Source organism: Barbus barbus, assembly GCF_936440315.1.
Source record: "Barbus barbus genome assembly, chromosome: 24".
Lineage (NCBI taxonomy): Eukaryota > Metazoa > Chordata > Actinopteri > Cypriniformes > Cyprinidae > Barbus > Barbus barbus.
In genome coordinates this window covers 6,247,897-6,268,986 of record NC_136752.1, presented here as the reverse complement: position 1 = coordinate 6,268,986, position 21,090 = coordinate 6,247,897, and the positions used below count along the sequence as shown (strand labels likewise).

General features: G+C 39.0%; 1 protein-coding gene across 1 annotated transcript; it reads right to left on the bottom strand.

The window, feature by feature from the left end:
- Positions 1-3,010: 3,010 nt before the first annotated feature.
- Positions 3,011-20,480, bottom strand: LOC306843881 (cholesterol 24-hydroxylase-like). The gene is made up of 15 exons (XM_079375578.1): positions 20,264-20,480; positions 20,079-20,156; positions 19,633-19,714; positions 19,477-19,550; positions 18,678-18,764; positions 18,465-18,603; positions 12,819-12,932; positions 12,560-12,716; positions 11,925-11,996; positions 11,780-11,852; positions 8,147-8,231; positions 7,940-8,050; positions 4,852-4,940; positions 4,180-4,246; positions 3,011-3,657 (listed from the first exon to the last, which is right to left on the bottom strand). Exons 1-15 carry the CDS (start codon positions 20,395-20,397, stop codon positions 3,517-3,519), a joined length of 1,503 nt encoding a protein of 500 aa, XP_079231704.1. The 5' UTR covers positions 20,398-20,480; the 3' UTR covers positions 3,011-3,516.
- Between the last annotated feature and the right edge of the window lie 610 nt (positions 20,481-21,090).

Genomic DNA, 21,090 nt, shown 5'->3' with positions numbered 1-21,090 from the left:
AATATGAATAAACATAAGGCAAAAACACAATGTCTCGTTGAAATAAAGCTCTTATGGAACTGTTGTGTGACTTAAGAGAAAAACAAATGTTACCTATATAAGAACTTATTATATTAGGCAGAGACCACTGTTGGATGTTAATTCTTGTCTGATGTTTAAATAACATACACACTTCAGGAGAAATAGCCCCAAAAACTTTGGCATATAGTCCCCTGGTGTTACAGGAATCTTATAATGTTACAAAAATTGACCATAAGTAAAAAGAAAACCATTTATATTAAATAACTGATCCACCAACATGATGCCATTATCAAACCAGTGCTTCAGAAAAAGCCATTTGTGTTTATATAATATATCCTTATTGTTCCATATATAGTAGCTATGAGGTGAAAAATTGTGCTTGTGGATCAAAGACCATGATAAAAAGGCCTGACGGTGAAATTCTGCTAGTTTCGCTGGTATTTTATCAATACAAAGAAAAAAAATTATACCACCAACTTTTGAGAGAATATGAATAAAACACCAAAGGGAATTAGGATTTCTAACTATTTCTTTAAGCCAGTTAACCTTACATGTATTATTTAATGTTGCAATGTCTAACACATTTAGGCCACCATTTTCATATGAATTCATAATAACTGTCTTCTTTATGTAATGTATTTTATTTTTCAGTATTTTGCCAATTTCTTTACATAGCTTTTTATCAAGATGTAAAGCCATTGCTGCATAAATGAGTCTAGAAATACCCTCTGCCTTTGTAATTAAAACTCTGCCCCTTAAAGAAAGGTCTCTTATAAGCCAATGATTTCATTTCTTTTTAGTTTTTTCAATAATAGGATTAAAATGTAATAATCATTTTCTTTTCTGGTCTTTGGTTATCAATATTCCAAGACATTGAACCTCATTTTTTAAGGGAACACCATAATAGTTAGTTCCGAGACATTCATTTATGGCCATAAGCTCACATTTAGCCAAATTTAAGTATACCCCAGATGCTCTTGAAAATTCGCTAATTAAATCAGTTGCCACAGATATCTGATTCTCATTTTTAATAAAGAGTGTAGTGTCATCGGCTAATTGTGTAATTTGTATCTCTCTATCAACAATAATAATGCCTAATAATATAAGAGGAAAGAAGCTGACTTACTAACAGGAAGAGGTCTGGAGATACTGGGCACCCCTGCCTAATTACATTCTAGCTAAAATTAAGGCCAACAGTTTATAATCATTATTCAATAAACAAATAGGGCGCCAATTATCAATATAGTGTCTGTCCTTATTTGGTTTGGGAAGCAATACAATTAAACCTTGTGTTAAAGTGGCTGGAAGACACTGTTTTCAACAAAAAAAACCTCTAAAAGAAAAGGAGCCAATTCCTTGGAAAATAATTGATAAAATTCTGATGTCAAACCATCGGTACCTGGTGAATTTTTCAAGTGATTAATTGCTTCCATCAGCTCAGAAATTGTAACAGGTCTATCACAGAGGTCCTTTTCAGTTCTATTAATAGGTTTAACCTGCAACGAATTTAAAAAAAGCATCGGCTGACACCGGAGAGTAACTGGAGGTATACAAATTTTTATAAAATTCACTACAATATTGAGAAATTATTTTATGATCATCCGTTATGACCCCATTAATATTTAATTTACTAATAGTATTACAAAGAAAATTCCGCTTTTGTAAATAAAAAAAAAAAAAAAAGTGAATTTTGCTCCCCTACCTCCAGCCATTTCTTTCTGGAACGAACCTTCTGCTTTTTTCTTATACAAATCATCTAGTTTACTTGACAACTTTTCATCTTCCAGAGACAAATTTGTTATTCTTGTTATTATTCTAATTTCTTCAGCTCGTTTACTTTTGGCCATAAATGAACCATACTTTCTCATATATTTGCCAATTTCAAATTTTAAGAGTTCCCAATTTTTCCCAAAGGCATTTTCCAGTTTAGCTTTAGACTAAAAACTAAACATCAAATCTTTTACTTTCTTTTGGACCTCATTATGCAGCAAGAGGGAATTATTAAGTTTCCAATATGAAATATTTGCATTATGGTTTTTGGAGTGTAGGTTCACATTTATATAGATGGCTTTATGATCTGTTAAAGTCAGAGTCAGGTGAAATATCTACTTCTACTCCATCTTTGTCAAAACTTTCAGAGATTAACCAATAGTATATTCTGGATAGATTAGAGCCTGACTTGTTACTCCATGTGCACGCCAAGTCATTCGGGTGTTTAACTCTCCAAATATCTTTAAGATTATACTTGTCCATAAAATTTTTAAGGTTACTATTTGTTGAATTTGATCGACATGGTGGCCATTTATCTACCGCATAATGCTGAATAATGTTAAAATCCCCTCCCATTATTATGTAAGCATTTGGATATTTATCCAACCAACCTTTAAAGGTCTTCCCGACAACCCCCAAAAGACTATCATTTTCTGATTTCCTATTATACCCATAAACATTAGCTGTAATAATAAATATCTCATTACAATAGAGTAACATACAAACAAAGTGACCTTCAGGATCACTTACAGATTGCACAACTTCACCATGAAATCTATTCTTAAGTGTTATTACCCCAGCTGAATGTTCAGAACCATGGGAAACCATATTGAATTCCCCCACTGAGCATTCCAAAATTTGCAATCATCATTAACCGAATGAGCTTCTTGTATATAACAGAAATCAGACCTGTATTGTTTAGCAAATAAAAAGTGCTTTTCTTTTAATACTATTACGCAAAACCTGTCGCGGGAGGTGTGCTAACAGGGCTTGCAGCAGCTGAATCGGTCGTGCCATTAAACTGCCTTGTGTTCTTTTTGCCATGGTGTCTATATGATGCTAACTGCAGAATGGATTTCAAAGACTGCGCGCAGATCTACGGCCAATGTTGAATCCAACCTTTTTATTTTTCTACGAATCTTTGAGTTAAGGTACTAAACATGAGTGGAATGAATTTGCACCGCAGCACCCCCACACCTTGATGCTCATGAAAAGAAAAGCATGTATAGTTATCTTTATTGAAGTGAATTAGGTTTAAATCGCCGTCATGCATGAATTAATTATATTTTTGCAATTTTACACATAATAATCCAAGATGATCATATTACACAAAACTGAAATTGCACGTCAAAATAACACATTGTCAATATTTTTTGAGACCCCCCAAAATTTCACAAATCACGTTTCAGGGGAGCCCATGTCTTATTAGGTAGTTCGCACCCTGCTTTTTACCATTGAACGTTTGACTAAAATTGATGATTGATGAATTGATTCTCATTGCGCATGTAGCCTGTCTATAAAATGTTCATATATAATCTACAAAATGTATTTAAACAAAAACTTGAAATCACCAAAATGAGGGACTACGACAAAACTGATTAAATGAATTAAATTACAAGTGCAGATGTACCATAAATGATTAGCATTTTAAAACTTCTGTGCTCAGTTTAAGGTTTGAAGATGATGCATTCACAGATGTCACAAAACAAGGGCCTTAAACATGTCCTATGAGCAGTGTTTAATATAGCAGATCACTCCACTCTTGGGCCGTAGAGTTCCCGTGTCTTTAATGCCAAAAGACTGTCCAGGAAGCAGACTGAACTCATATCTCTGAAGCAGTTTGGCAAGCACAACTTTTGCCTCCATCTGAATGTAGAAACACGACAGAGTGGTCAAGATCACAGCAAATTTGGCAATTGGAAAACAATCAAACATCTAAAGGAATCCAACACATGAGCCTGAGTGTTCTGGAAGTCTAAAAATTCTGAAGAAGAAAAGGAGGTGCAAATGTGTGTGTGTGTGTGCACAGGTTTGGGCGGTTTACAGGGACACACATTTGTATAATGACATGGGTATGACAGAGGTATTACAATGTGAAGGTGGTTTATGAGGACACTGCCTATGTCCGCGTAAAGGCTTCAAAAACATACTAAATGGAGTTTTTTTTTTTTTTTAAATCTAAAAATACACAATGTTTTCTGTAAACATAGGTTTAGGTGTAGGGTGAGAGAAAATTCAGTTTGTACAGTATAAAAACCATTAAGCCTATGTAGAGTCCCTGTAAACCACCGGTACATGTCTGTCTGTCTCTGTCTGTGTGTGTGTGTGTGTGTGTGTGTGTGTGTGTGTTTGTGTGTGTGTGTGTGTGTGTGTTGTGTGCTTCATCACCTGTGAGAAGACCTGCCCCAGACAGATTCGTGGACCAAGTGCAAAAGGGTAGTAGCAGTAATAAGGCCTTATAGATAAGAACACAATTAGAAATCTGCAGATTTCATACCGTAATGTCACAATATAAAGGTGTGTTCATGTCGTATGTAAATATCGTAATTACAAGAATCTGACTTGTATTGCTCACGTCCTCATTGAACTTGTACAATAATTACAATTTGTAAATTCTTTGTATTTGTAAATTCGAAAATGCTGTAAATTCCAATCGCTGCAGCAGTAAAATGTACTTAAGCAGTTATTTCATAATATTTATGATTAATAATGCCTGTAATTGGCTTTTGTTAATGTATTAAAAATGTATAATCTGAAAATGAAAAAGAAAACATAAAATTCAGCAGCTAGTACACATATAAAAATACTGGTATAAACTATACATTTATAAATAAAGTATTTGCGTGAGGACTGTTATTTGCTGTACTGTGGCTTTGTCTAATGATTACTCAAATTACAGAGATTGCATTAATAGTGTTGCCATGAAAATACAGAATTCCGCATCCATGGACATGAACATCTTAAAGTAGAATGTCAGAAATTATAATCTTGTAATTACTGTAATTATGGCATGAATGCAGCATACTATAATACTAAAACAGAGGGTAAAATGAGACTTACTTTGGGGCATTCACATCAAATCTCTCTGGATCAAACGTCAATGGATCTTTAAAAAACTTTTCCAGTCTTTGGGAAACGTAAGAACTCAACTGTATGGAAAGATATGAAAAGGATTCAAAATACTCATGCATTCATATAAATTTAGTTCCACTTCAAAGGAACTTGCGCTGCATCAAAACGCTGTGGGAACGTCTCTACGCAATCACGTCTTGAAACACATGTGAAATCAGTCGAATGGAGTGCCAAGACGTCACGGGCGGGGTGATGTAGAGACCAGAAAGCTTAAAAGTATTAGCTTCTGTGTCTTCAGCAAGTACTCTTAGAGTCTTTTGAGTTTTATGTTGTTTGTCTGTGCCAGTGCACAACCAACGTAGTATTATGGCGAGCAAAGAGTCTAAATCAGACAAGCAGCTTTTTAGATGGTGTGTTCCAGGTCTGTTCTTAGCTGACGCGGGGCCCAGTGCGAGGTAGGTAGCAGGGCCCCATCGGTCCTGCCAGGCACTCTTTGAGGAGGGTGCCCAGACTCACGAGCCTTGCAGTTCTGGTCCCGCTGATTCTAAGGCATGGTGGCGATTGAGGACGTGGGGCTTACAGATGGATCTAGCAAAGGGGTTACAGACTCTGCCTTATCTCTGCCCTCACCTGCTAAACCACAACCTTTACATTGGGCCTGCCATTCTTTCCAAATCTCCACACCTCGAGGTCATGAAACAAGCCATATTCAGCCCGACTCTTCAGCCCCAGTCTGTCAGACTACGCAAACATCAAGGGTTTGAATGAACAGTGCTATGGGGTGATGCCTACGGTGGAGCAGATGCTTTCGAGCTATCTGTCCCACGATACAGCATCATCCCTTAAAGCCCCGACATTACCCAGCAAGCCAGGGCATGCCTGCATACTATGGCTCTGTTGCAGGCACACCAGGGTTACCTGCTAAAAGACCTCGATGAGAGTGAAGGGGTAGACACCTGCTAGTGGCTCGTTTTCTCCGTAGTGCCTTGAGGCTGAGGCCTGCAAAGCCACACTAAGATCCCTGGATCTTAGTGCTACTGGATCTTAGTGCCGCGTTTGACACTATCGACCAGAACATTCTTTTGAATAGACTAGAATATTATGTTGGTATTAGAGGAAGTGCATTGGCATGGTTCAAATCATATTTATCTGACCACCATTAATTCTTGGCAATGAATGAAGAGGTATAACACCAATCACAAGTGCAGTATGGAGTACCTCAAGGCTTAGTGCTAGGACCGTTAATTTTTAAACTTTATATGTTACCCTTGGGAGATATCATTAGGAAACATGGTGTTAGCTTTCACTGTTATGCTGATGATACTCAGCTCTATACTGTATTTCTTTGCAGCGCGACAAACCATACCAATTTGCAAAACTAACGGAATGCATAGTTGATATAAAAATACTTTTACAACACAGAGCCGTAGTTCACTGAGAAGCTACACAAACAGCTGTCATTATCGCAAACGATATCTTCGATTTCATAATCGTGCGATTATATAGTCTACAATTTTTTTTTGCGTAGCTTGTCAGTGAAATACGGCTCTGTGTAGTAAATGCTGCTCCATCTGAAAGCACGTGATGGAGATTTACTACTAATCATAGAACCGGCTTTACTGACAAAATGCGCATGACAATCACATTCGATTAATTGTGCAGCCCTAGTCACTGCAGCCACCCGGATCCAGTCCGTATCCAGACCTGATGGTGGATAAGCATTTAGATACGACCTTGACAGCCATGAATGCCAGCGGAGACCATGTCAACTAGTTGAGCCCCAGAGACAGATCCCCTCCAAAGACCTCGTCACCTAGACGGCCATCAGGACAAGACCACGGGAACCAGATGAGTCCTCTGCACAAACTGACAATCTAGAATTAAACTGCTGGTTTCGTCTGGCCAGAGGAGAATGGCACACTATTTCGACACACTATTTCCCTGTTTAATCAAGTCAAGCAGCTTTACAGTATTAAATAGGAAAATAAGTGAGTCAATAATGCAGAAGGACAATAGTAAACACTCAATTTTCAGTTAAATGCAGATCATCATTGAATTCAGTGATGTCATCATCCAGATCAGTTCAGTTTAAATAGTATCTATGCAATCAAGTCGACGATATCACTGGAAATTAAGTGTCCCTAACTAAGCAAGCCAAGGCGACAACATCAAGGAACCAAAATTCCATCGGTGACAGAATGGAAAAAAAACCATGGGAGAAACCAGGCTCAGTCGGGGGGGCAGTTCTCCTCTGGCCAGACGAACCAGCAGTTTGTGCAGAGGACTCATCTGGTTCCCGTGGTCTTGTCCCAATGGCCGTCTAAGTGACGAGGTCTTCACTGGGGATCTGTTTCTGGGGTTCATCTAGTTTTCCTGATCTCCGCTGACATTCAGGGCTTTAGAGGTCATCTCTAGGTCCTTATCCACCATCTGATCTGGATACGGACTGGATCCGGGTGACTGCAGTGACCATCTGATCTGGATACAGACTGGATTTGGAGGCTACGGTGACCTTTGGAATAAGAAAGAAACAGACTAATATTAGCGTAGATGCCATTCTTCTAATGATGTAACAAATACATTGGGTGTTATGGGACGTGTTCCCGGTTGCGGTTGACCTAATTAATGCAGCCTTTGTGCAATTAATGCAGTGTAATGTATAAGTGTCGTGTGAGAGTAACTCTACCGCTGAGTTAACACTGATGTGAATGTACGCCTATGTGGCATTGAGAAGGAGGCGCCAGAACTGCAGCTAACAGAATGTGCGCTGTAGAGCGATACTACGATATTTCTTCAAAAGCAGATCGTGGAGACCTTTTTATTGTCCATGATCAAAAATAGTGAAATCGCACACCCCTACACTGCGTAATCCTCCCATGCTTCCTGCATCCCTGTGAGCAGCTTGCTTTGACCTTTAAGAAGCTAATGTATTTTTTTTTGGATGTGCTTTTAAACTTCCCGGTCTCTACGTCACCCCGCCCATGATGTCTCACCACTCCATTGGACTTATTTCTAACATGCCATGATAGCTACATAATGAACAGACCAGCCTTACTGGGAATCTGGCGATACTCACAATAACAGCACAGCCCCCTGGAATTTTCAGACCGTTTATAACCATGTCCTCATGTAGCCAGCGACTGGTACCTGGAGCAGTTGGATACAGACGCAGGGTTTCCTTCAACACCTGCAGCATTGAGTCAAAAACACAAAGACCATTTAAAGAAATCAATACAAAACCATTTGTGTTGTAGCTTGTACAAGAACATCTTTGCAGACCAACCTGAGACAAGTAAGTGAATTTTCCAAGGTCATCATATGAAATGTCTCTTTTCGTCCCAAGGATTTCATCCACCTCTGCTTTAGCCCTGGGAAGAAAAAGAACATCTTTGGTTATGCATGTAACCATGGTTCCCCGAGAGGGAATGAGATGCTGCATCATCTGGCATACACTTCGAGGAATGCTGCCGGCATAACCGGCGTTGAAGCACGTGTGAAACAATGCCAATCCTATTGGTCCACGTGGCCCGTGACATCATGTAGCCTGGAAGTATAAAAGGGCACCTGCTGAATACATCGCCAATTTAGTTGTCTGAAGAAGACACAAACAAGCAGGCCAAAGGCATGGTGAGGGGACGCAGCATCTCGTTCCCTCTTGGGGAACCATGGCTGCATGCGTAACCCGAGACGTTCCCCTTTGCCCCACTTTGGGGAGCGAAATGCCAACTATGCCATGCTGAGGCGCATGCCTGTCCACCTGGTGAGAGAGCAGCAAGGAGGTGGCAGACATACACCAAGCCTTTCCTCAGAAAGGAGCCAAGCCACTGACACCTTGGGCCGCTAACATAACCTGACAGAAATGGGGGAACCCCATTTCAGATAAAGGGAAATATCCCAACCAAGTTAAAGAACACAGCTATCCTCAGATAGCTATGCTATGTGAGCTATACTAGCCTAGGTACACAAGCCCACTGAAGAGGAACACAGCAATCCTCAGAAAATTCTGTACCTAGGAGGGGGCTACCGGAAGACTGAGGACAGACTGAAACTACCCAGACCACAGAGAGTGGGCTGTCTACTTACAACACTACGAGGGGAGACAGCACCGTTTAGTGCCTAGGCAAGGGCACAAGGAGACCGCTACTTAAAAACCCTAAGCAGGGGAGCAATCACTGAGCTAGCACATAGCTATCCATGTTTCAAGGAAAGGGATCAAGGCAACTGCAAGTTAAAACACAGCTAGCCTCAGATCGCTGTATTCAAGTAAGCCTGTCCTTCCATAACAATGGCTGGAATGCAAGGTGGCTATACTAAGGACGTCCCCAATCCGTGTTGGTCCCACAGTAGACTAGCGAAGCACTGTCTTATTGACCAGAAGCTCACAAGAGGGAGAACTGGACCATCAGTAAATGATTCGCTAAAAAGCACAGAAAACATCATTAGTCCAAGATCAAAGCCTAATGTAAGCAGTAGGCATAACACTAGCGGGCAGGTCACAGTTATCCTCGAATAGCAGTTCCCTCAGTTAAAGCTGAAGATTGCCCAGACCACAGAAGGGGGCCATCTACTTAAAACCCAAACAGGGGAGACAGCACAGTCTAGGCAAGGGGCTTAAGGAGACCACTACTTAAAAACCCTAAAAAGGGGAGCAGCCTCTGAGTTGGAACACAGCTATTCGAGAATAGCTGGTTCTTAGACAAAGACTTCATTGACTTGAGAGAGCTTGTGCCAAGGGGAACCCAACCAAGTCATAGAAGCCAGGCTAGAACACAGCTGCCCTCAGATCCAGTGTTAATTTTGGCAGGCATTTTTTATTTAGTCTTAGTTTTTATCTTGAGACGAACATGCTTAATAGTCTTAGTCACATTTTAGTCATTTGAGTCTTTCATAGTTTTAGTCTAGTTTTAATCGACAAAAAGTCATTGCATTTTTGTAAACTTTTAATCAAACTGCAGTTACCAACATTTATTTTGGTAGCTATTTTATATGTAGTATTCAAACAAAAATAGTCATTAATTCTTCTCTCTTTAAACCAAATCAATTAAGCTTATTTATGAGAAATTTGAATCAAGGATTGAATTTGGAAAAACTGGAATACATTTTCATTTTTTGGTAGAGATATAAATTAAACTAATTTTTCAGATACAGTAGGTTTACTTAACAAGTATACATTTATTTAACATATTTTGTTGGTTAACATTTATGACAGATAATTAGGAATGCTGTCCATTTAAGACGGAAGGTATGTATGTATGTAATAGCCTACTGACATACATTCAGTTTTCACTCACCTGTTTAAGCTCACTTAAACCATAACGGACTGTATTTCCGTGAGATGCTCTACATGAGAGACATGTGGACTGCTGTGTGTGTATTTGAGCACTGAGAACTGATCGCGCGCTGTATGAGAACTGAAGAAGTGGAGCGTGCGCGAGAGAGAGCACTTCTATCAGCGCGTTTCCGCCTATCGCACCTTCACTGACTTTAAGTTAATTGACAATGAATTGTGACTCCCGGGAAAAACAGGACGTCTGGTCACCCACTCCCTAACCCTTCGGTTGCTGAGGCCATTGTTTCAGATCGCTAGTTCGCGTTTTGGTAGCCTATCCGTCCACCGCGGCTGCCATGCAAACGCACCTTATCCAATGATAGAGACGCACATTTTGAAAGACAAGACAGTTAACTTAGCCTATAGGATGTATTTTGAATGTCCGGTAGTCCTCAAATAACATTTTAGTCCCGTCTCGTCTTGTTAACGAAGACGCGCATAAATTTCGTCATAGTTTTTATCATCAGATATTAGTTTTAGCTCGTCAACGTCTCGTCTTAGTCACAGAAAAAAGGTTCGTTGACGAATATTTTTCGTCGTCGTCTTCGTCAACGAAATTAACACTGCTCAGATCGCTATATTCCAGAGCAAAGTAAGTTTGTGCTGGAGCACAACCATCTGCAGACAGCTACACTCTGAGAAGGGGTTGTTCACTTAATGCCCTGAAGAGGGGGAACAATCTCCTCAGCCCAAATTTAATAAGAGGGATTCAGAAGGACCGCTCCACATAAAAATACACAGAAGCCTGGGGAGGCAGCCCACTCCTAAACTCATCTGGCTTAACAGAAGAAGGGACATTCCACATAACCACTCTAGGTCACTGAAACACCCTGGGAGAGAAAGTTCGCAAGCATCTCTCGACAGAGCATTTAAATACAATATATCAACGCCCAGCAAGACTCTTCACACACAATAACATGCATATTAGAGAGGCACAGCCAAACACGGAGGCACTTATTCCCTAAGTCAAGGGCGCTGCTCGACTCAATACAGCGCTGTTCATGGGATACAATAACCCTAAAAAGTGTCTGAAACCAGCAAACCGTGTCTTCACCATGCCTCAGCAGCAGCAGGACCCAAAAAGCGAGATGTAGACGCTTGTCTGTCATATCTCGAGAAGAGGGACAAATGTGAACAGAGCTTTCTCATTGGAAACTCTCATAATGAGCGCATTCAGAGCCCTCGAGCACCAAACGCGCTAGCTCCTGGCCCAGACACATGACGCACAGATTGTTTGCATCCTCAAGTGTCCTCTGGCACAGAGGCACACACTTTCTATAATGCTCACCTGCCTTGGTCTCTCACAAGCACTTCAAACAGACAGTTCCTGAAGACAAGAAAAGTTGATGATGTATTCGGCAGGTGCCCTTTTATACTTCCGTACACCCGCCTATAACATCACAGGCCACCTGAACCAATAGGATTGGCATTGTTTCAAATGTGCTTCAGACACTGGTCATGCTTGCAGCATTCCCCTAAGTGTCCACTAGACGACGCAGCACAAGTTCACTAGAAGGGAAATTTCAATATAAAGCATTGTAATGCAAGACGGATGGAATAGGTCCACTTTTCCAAGAAGTGTTTTACCGTTTATATATCTCAGGATGTCTCCCTAATTCCATAACTGCAAATGAGAGCTGATTGGCTGTTGTCTCTTGCCCTGCAACAGAATAAATCGCTGTTTATAACTGCAAGGGTTTATGAACAAAAATCAAACAAAGCCACAACTCACCAGCAATGAAGAAAGTCACAAAATTGTCCAACATCAGCTCATGATCTTTTGTGTTATTAACGTTTTCCTCCTCTGCAGCAAAAATGGAAAGCGTTAACTGTAAAAGCAACTCTAAAAGTCACATATTAATATTTGTTGAGCACACAAATTAGGAAAATTCAAAGACATTACAATGTTGTAGAAGATGAGTATTGCATAGAACAGACATTTTCAAAGTGACTTCAGAATTCAATATATTGTTTGTTTTATTTCCATTTTATTTCCACGCTTAGATGTCTTCACCCTCCATCGTCGGACCCTTAGAATCGTCCTAACGTGTTACATAGATGCCTTTAGCCACAGGGTTAAACAGTTTAACTTCTTAAAACGTCTTAAGACTTCTGTAATCTATTCCTATCAGTATTCTTTCGCAAATTTGTAATTAAATTTGTAATTGCACCTGAATTGCTCAAAAGTAAATCCTTTACCAAATTTTACACACTTTGCAAACAGTTAACTTTTTTCTGTTCCTTCTGGTTGCACTTATGCTAACTTGAATTTGAACTTTAATTGCTTTAATTTTCACCAAATTTGACCAGTGGGAAAAGAAAAGATACACTTAACTATTTAATATCAGCCATTTGAGACACACGTACCTGCTGTTTTGAGGATCTGTGTGAGAATGTCTTTGGGAACGTCTTCTCCATTTTCTATTGCGGTCTTCCTTTTTTGTATCCATTTCTCTCCTGTTTTACGCAGGAGTTCAGCTGCATCTTTAGTTTGTTGTACAGTCTTCCAATTCTTTGGAAAAAGCTAAGGACCCGCAAATGAAAAAACACACACACACAAATTATTATATAGCATTAAACCTACTAATTTAGGGTGACATAAGAATCTATGGATAAATTATCTTACTGTAAAGAATGGGTCTCTGAGATAGAACACCATGCCCTTTAAACATTGTTCCACTGCATTCTGGAAGGAGCCGTCAGTTTGCTTGAACAAATTCAAATCAACACCAAAAGCCGCCTGTTGATGAATATCAAGTATAGTGTTAGCTCTGGCATGTCACGTTAGTTAAGCTTGCATCAGCTGACTCTCAGAAGATTGACGTCTATATCTAGAAAGATGTGACACCTATCACAGCACCCATATATAAGGTCCTTCAGTATTATCAGCAGCTTTCGCGTTGCTCAATAGCTAATTAAATGGCAAATTCAGCAGGCAAAACCCTAGTATCTCACTAGGAATGATGTAAATGGGAATTTAGCGAAAGGAATTAGTTCCCTCAATGGACTTCACCTCAGATTGAAGTTTGTGAAATATCAACACGCGAATTCACCGCAATGATCATAATAAGAGGTCTAATTTGGAGGTGACTGAGTTAGCATTGCTGCATTATTGACACGGACTCCATGAGTTATACTAATTTGACTGACTCGAGAACAAGCTCAGATGGGATCTTCACTCCACTCATGAAGAAGGATATCAAAAGATCAAGCATCCACATCACAGCTGGCTATGTTTCATTCTCCATTCATCTCTGAATGTCTTCACAAAGCTAAGCTAAGTTCCTTTTTAATGCTCTCAGGTTATTGGCAACATGGTTGTTGCTAAGGCGATCCATGCTGCTTAGGCTTATTAGGTGTTTTTAGTAAAATGCTTGTGCTAGGCTAATGTGATCATATTGGCAATGTGCGTTATTAATCTTTTGTCATTGGCAATGCTTGTTGATTCAACATGCTCTGCATGCGTTAACCTATCAAGTCAAGTCGCCTTTATTTCTATAGCAGTATACAGCAGATTCAAGCAGCTTAGCGGTAGACAGGAAATAACGATCATGGTGCAATCAGAATAATTTCTTGTTGTATTGGGAACATGCTTGTTCTTGTTCTTAAGGGTTTTGATTCTGTTGTTCTAAAAGCTATCTGGTTGTTATTGAGAACATTGTTGTTATTGTGTAAGATTCTCAGGTATTCGCTGCATACTTGTTAGGTCATCTGGGCCTGTACCATGATGGTGGCTGAACAAACTCAGGGTTACAGGATTAGTTTTGAGTTGACAAAACCAAACCAGTCCAATCCAGTTTTGTTGGTACCATGAAGCTGATTATCAACTTTCTCTGTCAACTCAGGCTGACTTAATGGAGCATGTGCACATGAAAGTGTGACATCATTAATGAGCAGCCAATCACATGCCTTGCAACTGTGAGAGATTCACTTCTCGTGAGAGAGTCAGTGCGATTCACTACCAAAGATTAAAAGTTTGAACAATATGAAGAATTTAAACACATTTACACAGCAAGATGAAACGATCTATCCATGAAAGAGGAAAACTTAAAGAAAACATCTTGCCATATAAGTTCAAGTAAAAGTTGTAAAGTTAGTTTATAGAGTTGATAATATTTATAGGTAAAAGAACACTTAAAAGTCTAAGCTCATATGTAGTCATGTTTAAAGGTTTTGATTCTAAAACTTATTTATATTGCATATTATCTATATGTTTATATTAAATTCAAATAAAAGCTTAATAATTACTATTAAACTAAGATGGCTTGTGTAATGGATTAAGGGTATTATAATTGTATAAATAATATAAAATAATTATATTTAAAAAATCATCTCTAAAAATCAGATGATTTTATCTCTAAAAATCTGATGATTTTATCTTTAAAAATGTTTTACAATGTAGCGTCGTGAAACTGGAGGAGTGGCTTTATTACATCAGACGTGGCACTTTGCTTGAAGCTGATTGGTCAAATTTCGATTTGAGATCTCTAAACCAGAACATAGCCTGCCCCGGAGCAGGTTAGCTGTGGAGCGTTAGTTACTATGGAAATGAACACTGCTAAAAGCCAAAGCACTTTCATGGTACCTAAAACCCAGATTTGACACAAACTAAACTGAAACTTACCTGGCTAGCCAGCTAAACTGGCTTCATGGTACAGGCCCCTGGTTAAGTATGCAGGTTTGGCAACATACCCTTTGGGTCAAGGGCAACATGCTTGTTGCTTAAAGCATTGAGATTTTCGCTGTCATTTTGTGTTGGGGGATATTGGCATATGCTTTAGTTTTGGGGGTTATCGCTGCTCTTATCCATGCTAGGCTGCATGGATGTGTAGGGAGTACTTGCCCAGAACAGAACCACACCGCCAACAGAAACTGTATGCAAATTGTATGCAAGCTGACTCTCAGCTGATCCATGTCTACCTATAGGGATGTGAAACCTATCACAGCACCCAAACTATATACAGGTGCATCTCAAAAAATTGGAATATCGTGAAAAAGTTATTTTTTGTAACTTATTTCAAAAAGTGAAACTTCCATATGTTCTAGATTCATTACATTTAAAGTAAAACATTTCAAAAGGTTTTTCTTTATTGTTTTTTATTTTGATGATTTGACCTTGCAGCTCATGAAAGTCAAACATTTAAAAAGAATATTTACATTTGAGTTGTAGGAGTGGCTGTTCACAGAGTGCTGTATCAAAGCATATTAAATGCAAAGTTGACTGGAAGGAAGAAATTGGGTAGGAAAAGGTGCACAAGCAACAGGGGTGACTGCAAGCTTGAGAATACTGTCAAGCAAAGCTGATTCAAACACTTGGGAGAGCTTCACAAGGAGTGGACTGAAGCTGGAGTCAGTGCATCAAGAGTCTCCACGCTCAGACGTCTTCAGGAAAAGGGCTACCAAGACACTTCTGAAACAGAAACAACGTCAGAAGCATTTTACCTGGGTTAAGGAGTAAAAGAACTGGACTGTTGCTCAGTGGTCCAAAGTCCTCTTTTCAGATAAAAGTAAATTTTGCATTTCATTTGGAAATCAAGGTCTGGAGTCTAGAGGAAGACTGGAGAGGCACAGAATTCAAGCTGCTTGAAGTCCAGTGTGAAGTTGATGATTTGGGGTGCCGTGACGTCTGCTGGTGTTGGTCCATTGTGTTTTATCAAGTCCAAAGTCAATGCAGCCGTCTGCAAGGAGATTTTGGAGCACTTTATCCTTCCATCTGCTGACAAGGTTTATGGAGATGCTGATTTCTTTATCCAGCTGGACTTTAGCACCTGCCCACACTGCCAAAACCACTTCCAAGTGGTTTGCTGACCATGATATTACTGTGCTTGATTGGCCAGCCAACATGCCTTACCTGAACCCCATATGGAATCTATGGGACATTTTCAAGAGAAAGATGAGAAACAGTCGATCCAACAATCCAGACGAGCAGAAGTCTCAATAGTGCCTCAGCAGAGGGAAGTTGTGGCCTAATGGTTAGAGAGTCGGCCTCGTAATCCGAAGGTTGCGGGTTCGAGTCTCGGGCCGGCAGGGATTGTAGGTGGGGGGAGTGAATGTCCAGTGCTCTCTCCACCCTCAATACCACGACTGAGGTGCCCTTGAGCAAGGCACCGAACCCCCAACTGCTCCCCGGGTGCTGCAGCATAAAATGGCTGCCCACTGCTCCGGGTGTGTGTTCACGGTGTGTGTGTGTGTGTTCACTGCTGTGCGTGTGCACTTTGGATGGGTTAAATGCAGAGCACGAATTCCGAGTATGGGTCACCATACTTGGCAGTATGTCACTTCACAGGCTGATCGCTTCTAATATTTTGAGATGCTGGATTTTTGACTGTGTAAGAAATTAACTCAAATATTCAGCTTCTTAGGGAATTGGATCTGACCGATCCATTTTGATTTTGATTTGATTGAACTGATTCAAAACCTATAGCTTACACTTCATCAACTATTCGTCCAGTGTCTTAGTCGACTTTAGTGTATCTTACCAACTCAGTTTATTCCATGGCCAACGGTATTAACACAAAACTGGTATTTTAGTTATTTGTGAGCAAGGTAACACTAGATCTCAGCTCAAGGCAGTAACTTATCAAGCACATAATCACAAACACTGCTCTTAAAAATTAAGTTTATTTTAGCTACTCTAAATAATACATTAAACTAAAACACATGGAACTAAATCAATGAAACTACCGTGACTGGAAACCAGTCCAGACAACTAGGCGTCATGTGATGGCCGTGGATCAGTTTTATGATTTATGAGCTGTAAGCTCTAATCATCAAAATTAAAACAAAAAATTGTTACGTCATGTAACATTGTTAAATGTCATGAATCTAGAATATATGAAAGTTTCACTTTTTGAAATGTAAAAAAAAAGAACTTTTTATTTATATAATTTTTATATTCAAATTTTTGAGGCAAGTGGATTTTGAATGCAGCTTCCAAAAGACAAAAATAGCCAAATAATATTTTTTTATATTTGATAAACGATCACACCAGTGTGATTAGATCGTTCAGTGCAGCACATCAGCTGCTAAATTTAAATCTGGCACGGAGCCAGAGACAGCCACGTTTTTAGCTACAGCACTGCGCATTATAACCAATCACACATGATTTTGTTCAGCTTATGAGTACAATGGCCAATAAGAGGCATTCAGATGAGTCATCGCTGAAACAGCAGTGTTTTATTCAGTGCGAGCGCTCCCTGAATGAATTCTGCTCTCTGCCGATTTCTCTCATCAGAAACCACAAAGTGCAGATGTGCGTAAGATGTAGGCTAAGCAAGATATTCATTTCACAATGTAAGCAACTTCAGTGATTAATGGGAGTTTTTTAGCTTGAATTCTGACTAGACTAACGTCAATGATAATGTTCTTTGATAATGTAAATGCTATTTTGCTCTCTTTCTGTACAATAAACAGTGCTGGATTTACCTCTAATCGTGACATAAGCTAAAACGATATTTTGGGCCCCCCCTTCCTTATTAATAGGCCTATATAATAGTACCACCCCAGCAAACAAAAATATTTCATAATCAGTGGAAACTGTTACAGTGTTTTCTATCGCAATAAGCGCTTGCGTTCAGTCAATAAAAATTGAGCGTGTTAATTTGTTTGAGAATGGAGAAAGACCGTGCCATTAATAAGCTCCAGCGTCGTGGCCATATTACCACTTCGGGAGTGCATTATTTCAGTAATAAATTAAACGGCCTGGAGTCACAACCACACATCAAGACATTGTTATGATGATTTATTTCAAGACATTTGTCATGTTTCCATCCTGAAATCTCGTGTGTTTAACTAATTTCTTGCGCACCTCATATACCTTCCATTGCAATTTCTAAAACGTCATTTTAGAGCTAATAACAAGGGCTTGAGCCACTGATATGCAGACTAACGCAGTTATTAGAGAGAGAGAGAGAGCGTGTGAATACCATCGTCTGTGCATCTCTCAACAGAGTTCAGCAGCAGTGTCTACTAATAACAAATCTTTAAGTTGAACTGCTTCAAGAACCTCGCTACTGAGAAATGTCATGTAGCTTTTCAGCTGCGAAACTATTTTAAATTTGCGGGGCAGCCGCTTTCAACTGAGGGGGGCCTTTAATCAGTCTGTGCCCAGGGCACCGCCGCATGGGGTACCACCAATCCAAACTGTATGCTAGTTGTCAGTCATCTTTGACGATAATGGTCCTGACAGAAACATGAATAGTACTGATCAACAGCTAATTTGACCTTCCATGTATTAGCCCTTCATTTGAATAAGCAGTAAGAAGAGTGAAACCTTGCAAATGACGTCAAGTGTGACACAGTTGACCAGGTCATGCATGATGGCAGGTGTTTTCGTGTTGGCTATTTCCTCCAGACGGTCCATTAGGCGCTCAGACATCTCGTTAAAAGTGCCCATCATGCTTCGTAAGTATCTGACGGATAAGACAGCATCAGCTGAGGTGCATCTCGAACTCATTTCATTATATCAGACATGTTCTTGACTCACGTGCTGCTAAAAGCTGGATCCATGATGCGACGCTGTCTGTACCAGACGTCATGGTCCATAGCTGTCACTAACCCATTTCCAAGGAACCTGAGAAAATTAATTAAAACGTTCACATCACTGGCAAAGCTAATCCAAAAAAAAAAATGCTAATTTATTCAAGCCGCATTAAACCTAAAACAATGTGCATTAAGTCGCAGATACACTATACTTTGAGCATGCAAAGTTTCTTTGAATGGTCGTGACATTACATTAAGCTCTGCAACGTCTTTTTTAAAACATCAACATAAAATACAACTACACAATCAATGCTGCAAATCTGCAGATTTCAAGTTTGTGTCCTAATTTATTCTAATTAATTAAGATTCATTTTAAGTCACACTGTGGCATTGTTTTTGCTTTGGTCTCATGTCTACATGTTGTGCTAAAAATGTGCAGGTTAGAGTTTACCAAACGTGAAATGGACATTTTAATTGATTGACGGCCCTACTATGTAAACAGTCTGTCCAATATTTGTGCAGATGCAACATATTTCAAATTCTTGGATCTACTTGGTTAATTTCTACAAACAGGAGACAAAAAAAAATCCTATAAATCCAAATAAAATGCGCAGGAACCAATGAATAGCACAGCATATCATTGCTTGCTTCACATGTATTAGTTTCCATTGGGTCTTTATTTTCGTATAAATGTTCATCACAACAGAGATTATATCTGAATACTCCATGAAATGGTTGGAATGTAATAGATATAATCAGACTAGCAATGCTACGAGACATATCCAGAATAAAATAAAGCTTACCGTTTCCCAAATAAGTTAAAGAGGCGTTTGTAGACAAAGGGATCTTTGAGATACTTGTGTGACATCAGCAATGTCTACAATAACAGGGCAGAGAATTTGATTTATTGGATTGTGTGGCATCTAATTTTGAACATTAATGAAATTTGAAATATTTACCTTTGTAGCCTCAGGGCAATGGACTTTGATTACAACATAATGAAAACTGTTCAGCCTGTAGACAGGGCCATATTTTTCTGCCCTTCAAAGTAAGAACATTATCACATTGTTGAGAATGCATCATACAACTCTGAATCTAAGTGAGGAAATTAGTGAAACAACAGTTTGGTTTTACTATAGTTCAATAAATGTAATAAATAAATTCATATTTATATTTTATCTTAAAAAAAGAACAGTTTCTCAAAAGTTTCGATATATGTATATAATGCAGTGATTTAAGAATTTTTTTATGCAATATCACTACATGTGATATTATAACACAGTCACGTGACTAACAGCGGGTGAAAGGGCTCAACACGTCATTAGTCAAAGGAGAGAAAAAAGACAAATAAATAAATAAATGACAAATGACAAATGACAACGACTCTCAAGTGTTTTGCTCTTACCACTGAAGAAATAAGTCCTGTATAAAGTTATCCGATTTCGTCGCTCTGGCAAAAGTCGGTGTATGTCCCAGCAGAAAACTGTCAGAATATGTTTTCATGTTACATTAAGTTAAGTTTTGATCATAATAACAAAGATGGTATTATTGCAATAGTTGTATCACACACATTCCTAAAAGGTTTCTTACCTGTCTCTTGGAGGTCCAGGTATATGGTCATATTTCTGATGAACATGATAAACATACAGACAATATGCAAGAAATGCACAGAAAACAGCAGCAAGCAGGTAAAACATTATACATGAGACCCATTCTGAGATCATGATGGTGCTGTAGTAATAATGTTCGTCTATCTGTCTGCCTGCTATCAAAATATTTAGCTGCTTAGTCTTTATTTCCGGGTACAGGGACTTGTTTTGAAGGGTTTTGGACGATGGAGGGCAGTGTTAATCTTCTTCTATTCCTACAATCCAAAGGAAATCCAATGGTACTATATTTTCTGGTAGCATATTTAATTGTTCATATTGTATACTACTTAACTATAGTAGCACCTTATAGTCTTACAAACATAAAAGATGACAGATAAAAGATAGTGTGTTATAAAATGGAATAAAAAGTAATGAAAAGTACAAATTTATGAACATAATATAACAAAGTATAAAATAAGCTCATTTATCATCATGGTGGCAGTACTACTCGTTATAAATCACATCAGAATAAAATTTCATTTTTTAAATTTTTTATTAGGTTTCTAATCATATGCACTTTTATTTGATCTCCTCCCACAGAAGCACTTGTTTGAAACTGGTGCTGTCTGCAAAATGTAGCAACTCATCCAAAATATTTAATTCACACTTTAAAACCAGTCAGTGACTTGGCCAATGCCACCAAAATATAAAAGTATAATAATGAAAATATGATAGATTGTCACTGATGCAAAAGTCTGAAGCTCAGATATATACCTGAGCATTCAAAACTAACTGATATTTTTATACATTCATAGAAGAATGTGGGTA

What these genes read in the sequence shown, in the direction of transcription:
- LOC306843881 (XM_079375578.1), bottom strand. Translation starts at nt 20,397, where the DNA reads ATGATCTCAGAATGGGTCTCATGTATAATGTTTTACCTGCTTGCTGCT. An exon ending in CACTTGACGTCATTTGCAAG is followed by an intron (nt 12,933 to 18,464) that starts GTTTCACTCTTC and finishes ATTCATCAACAG; the next exon opens with GCGGCTTTTGGTGTTGATTT. An exon ending in TCAGAGACCCATTCTTTACA is followed by an intron (nt 12,717 to 12,818) that starts GTAAGATAATTT and finishes GCGGGTCCTTAG; the next exon opens with CTTTTTCCAAAGAATTGGAA.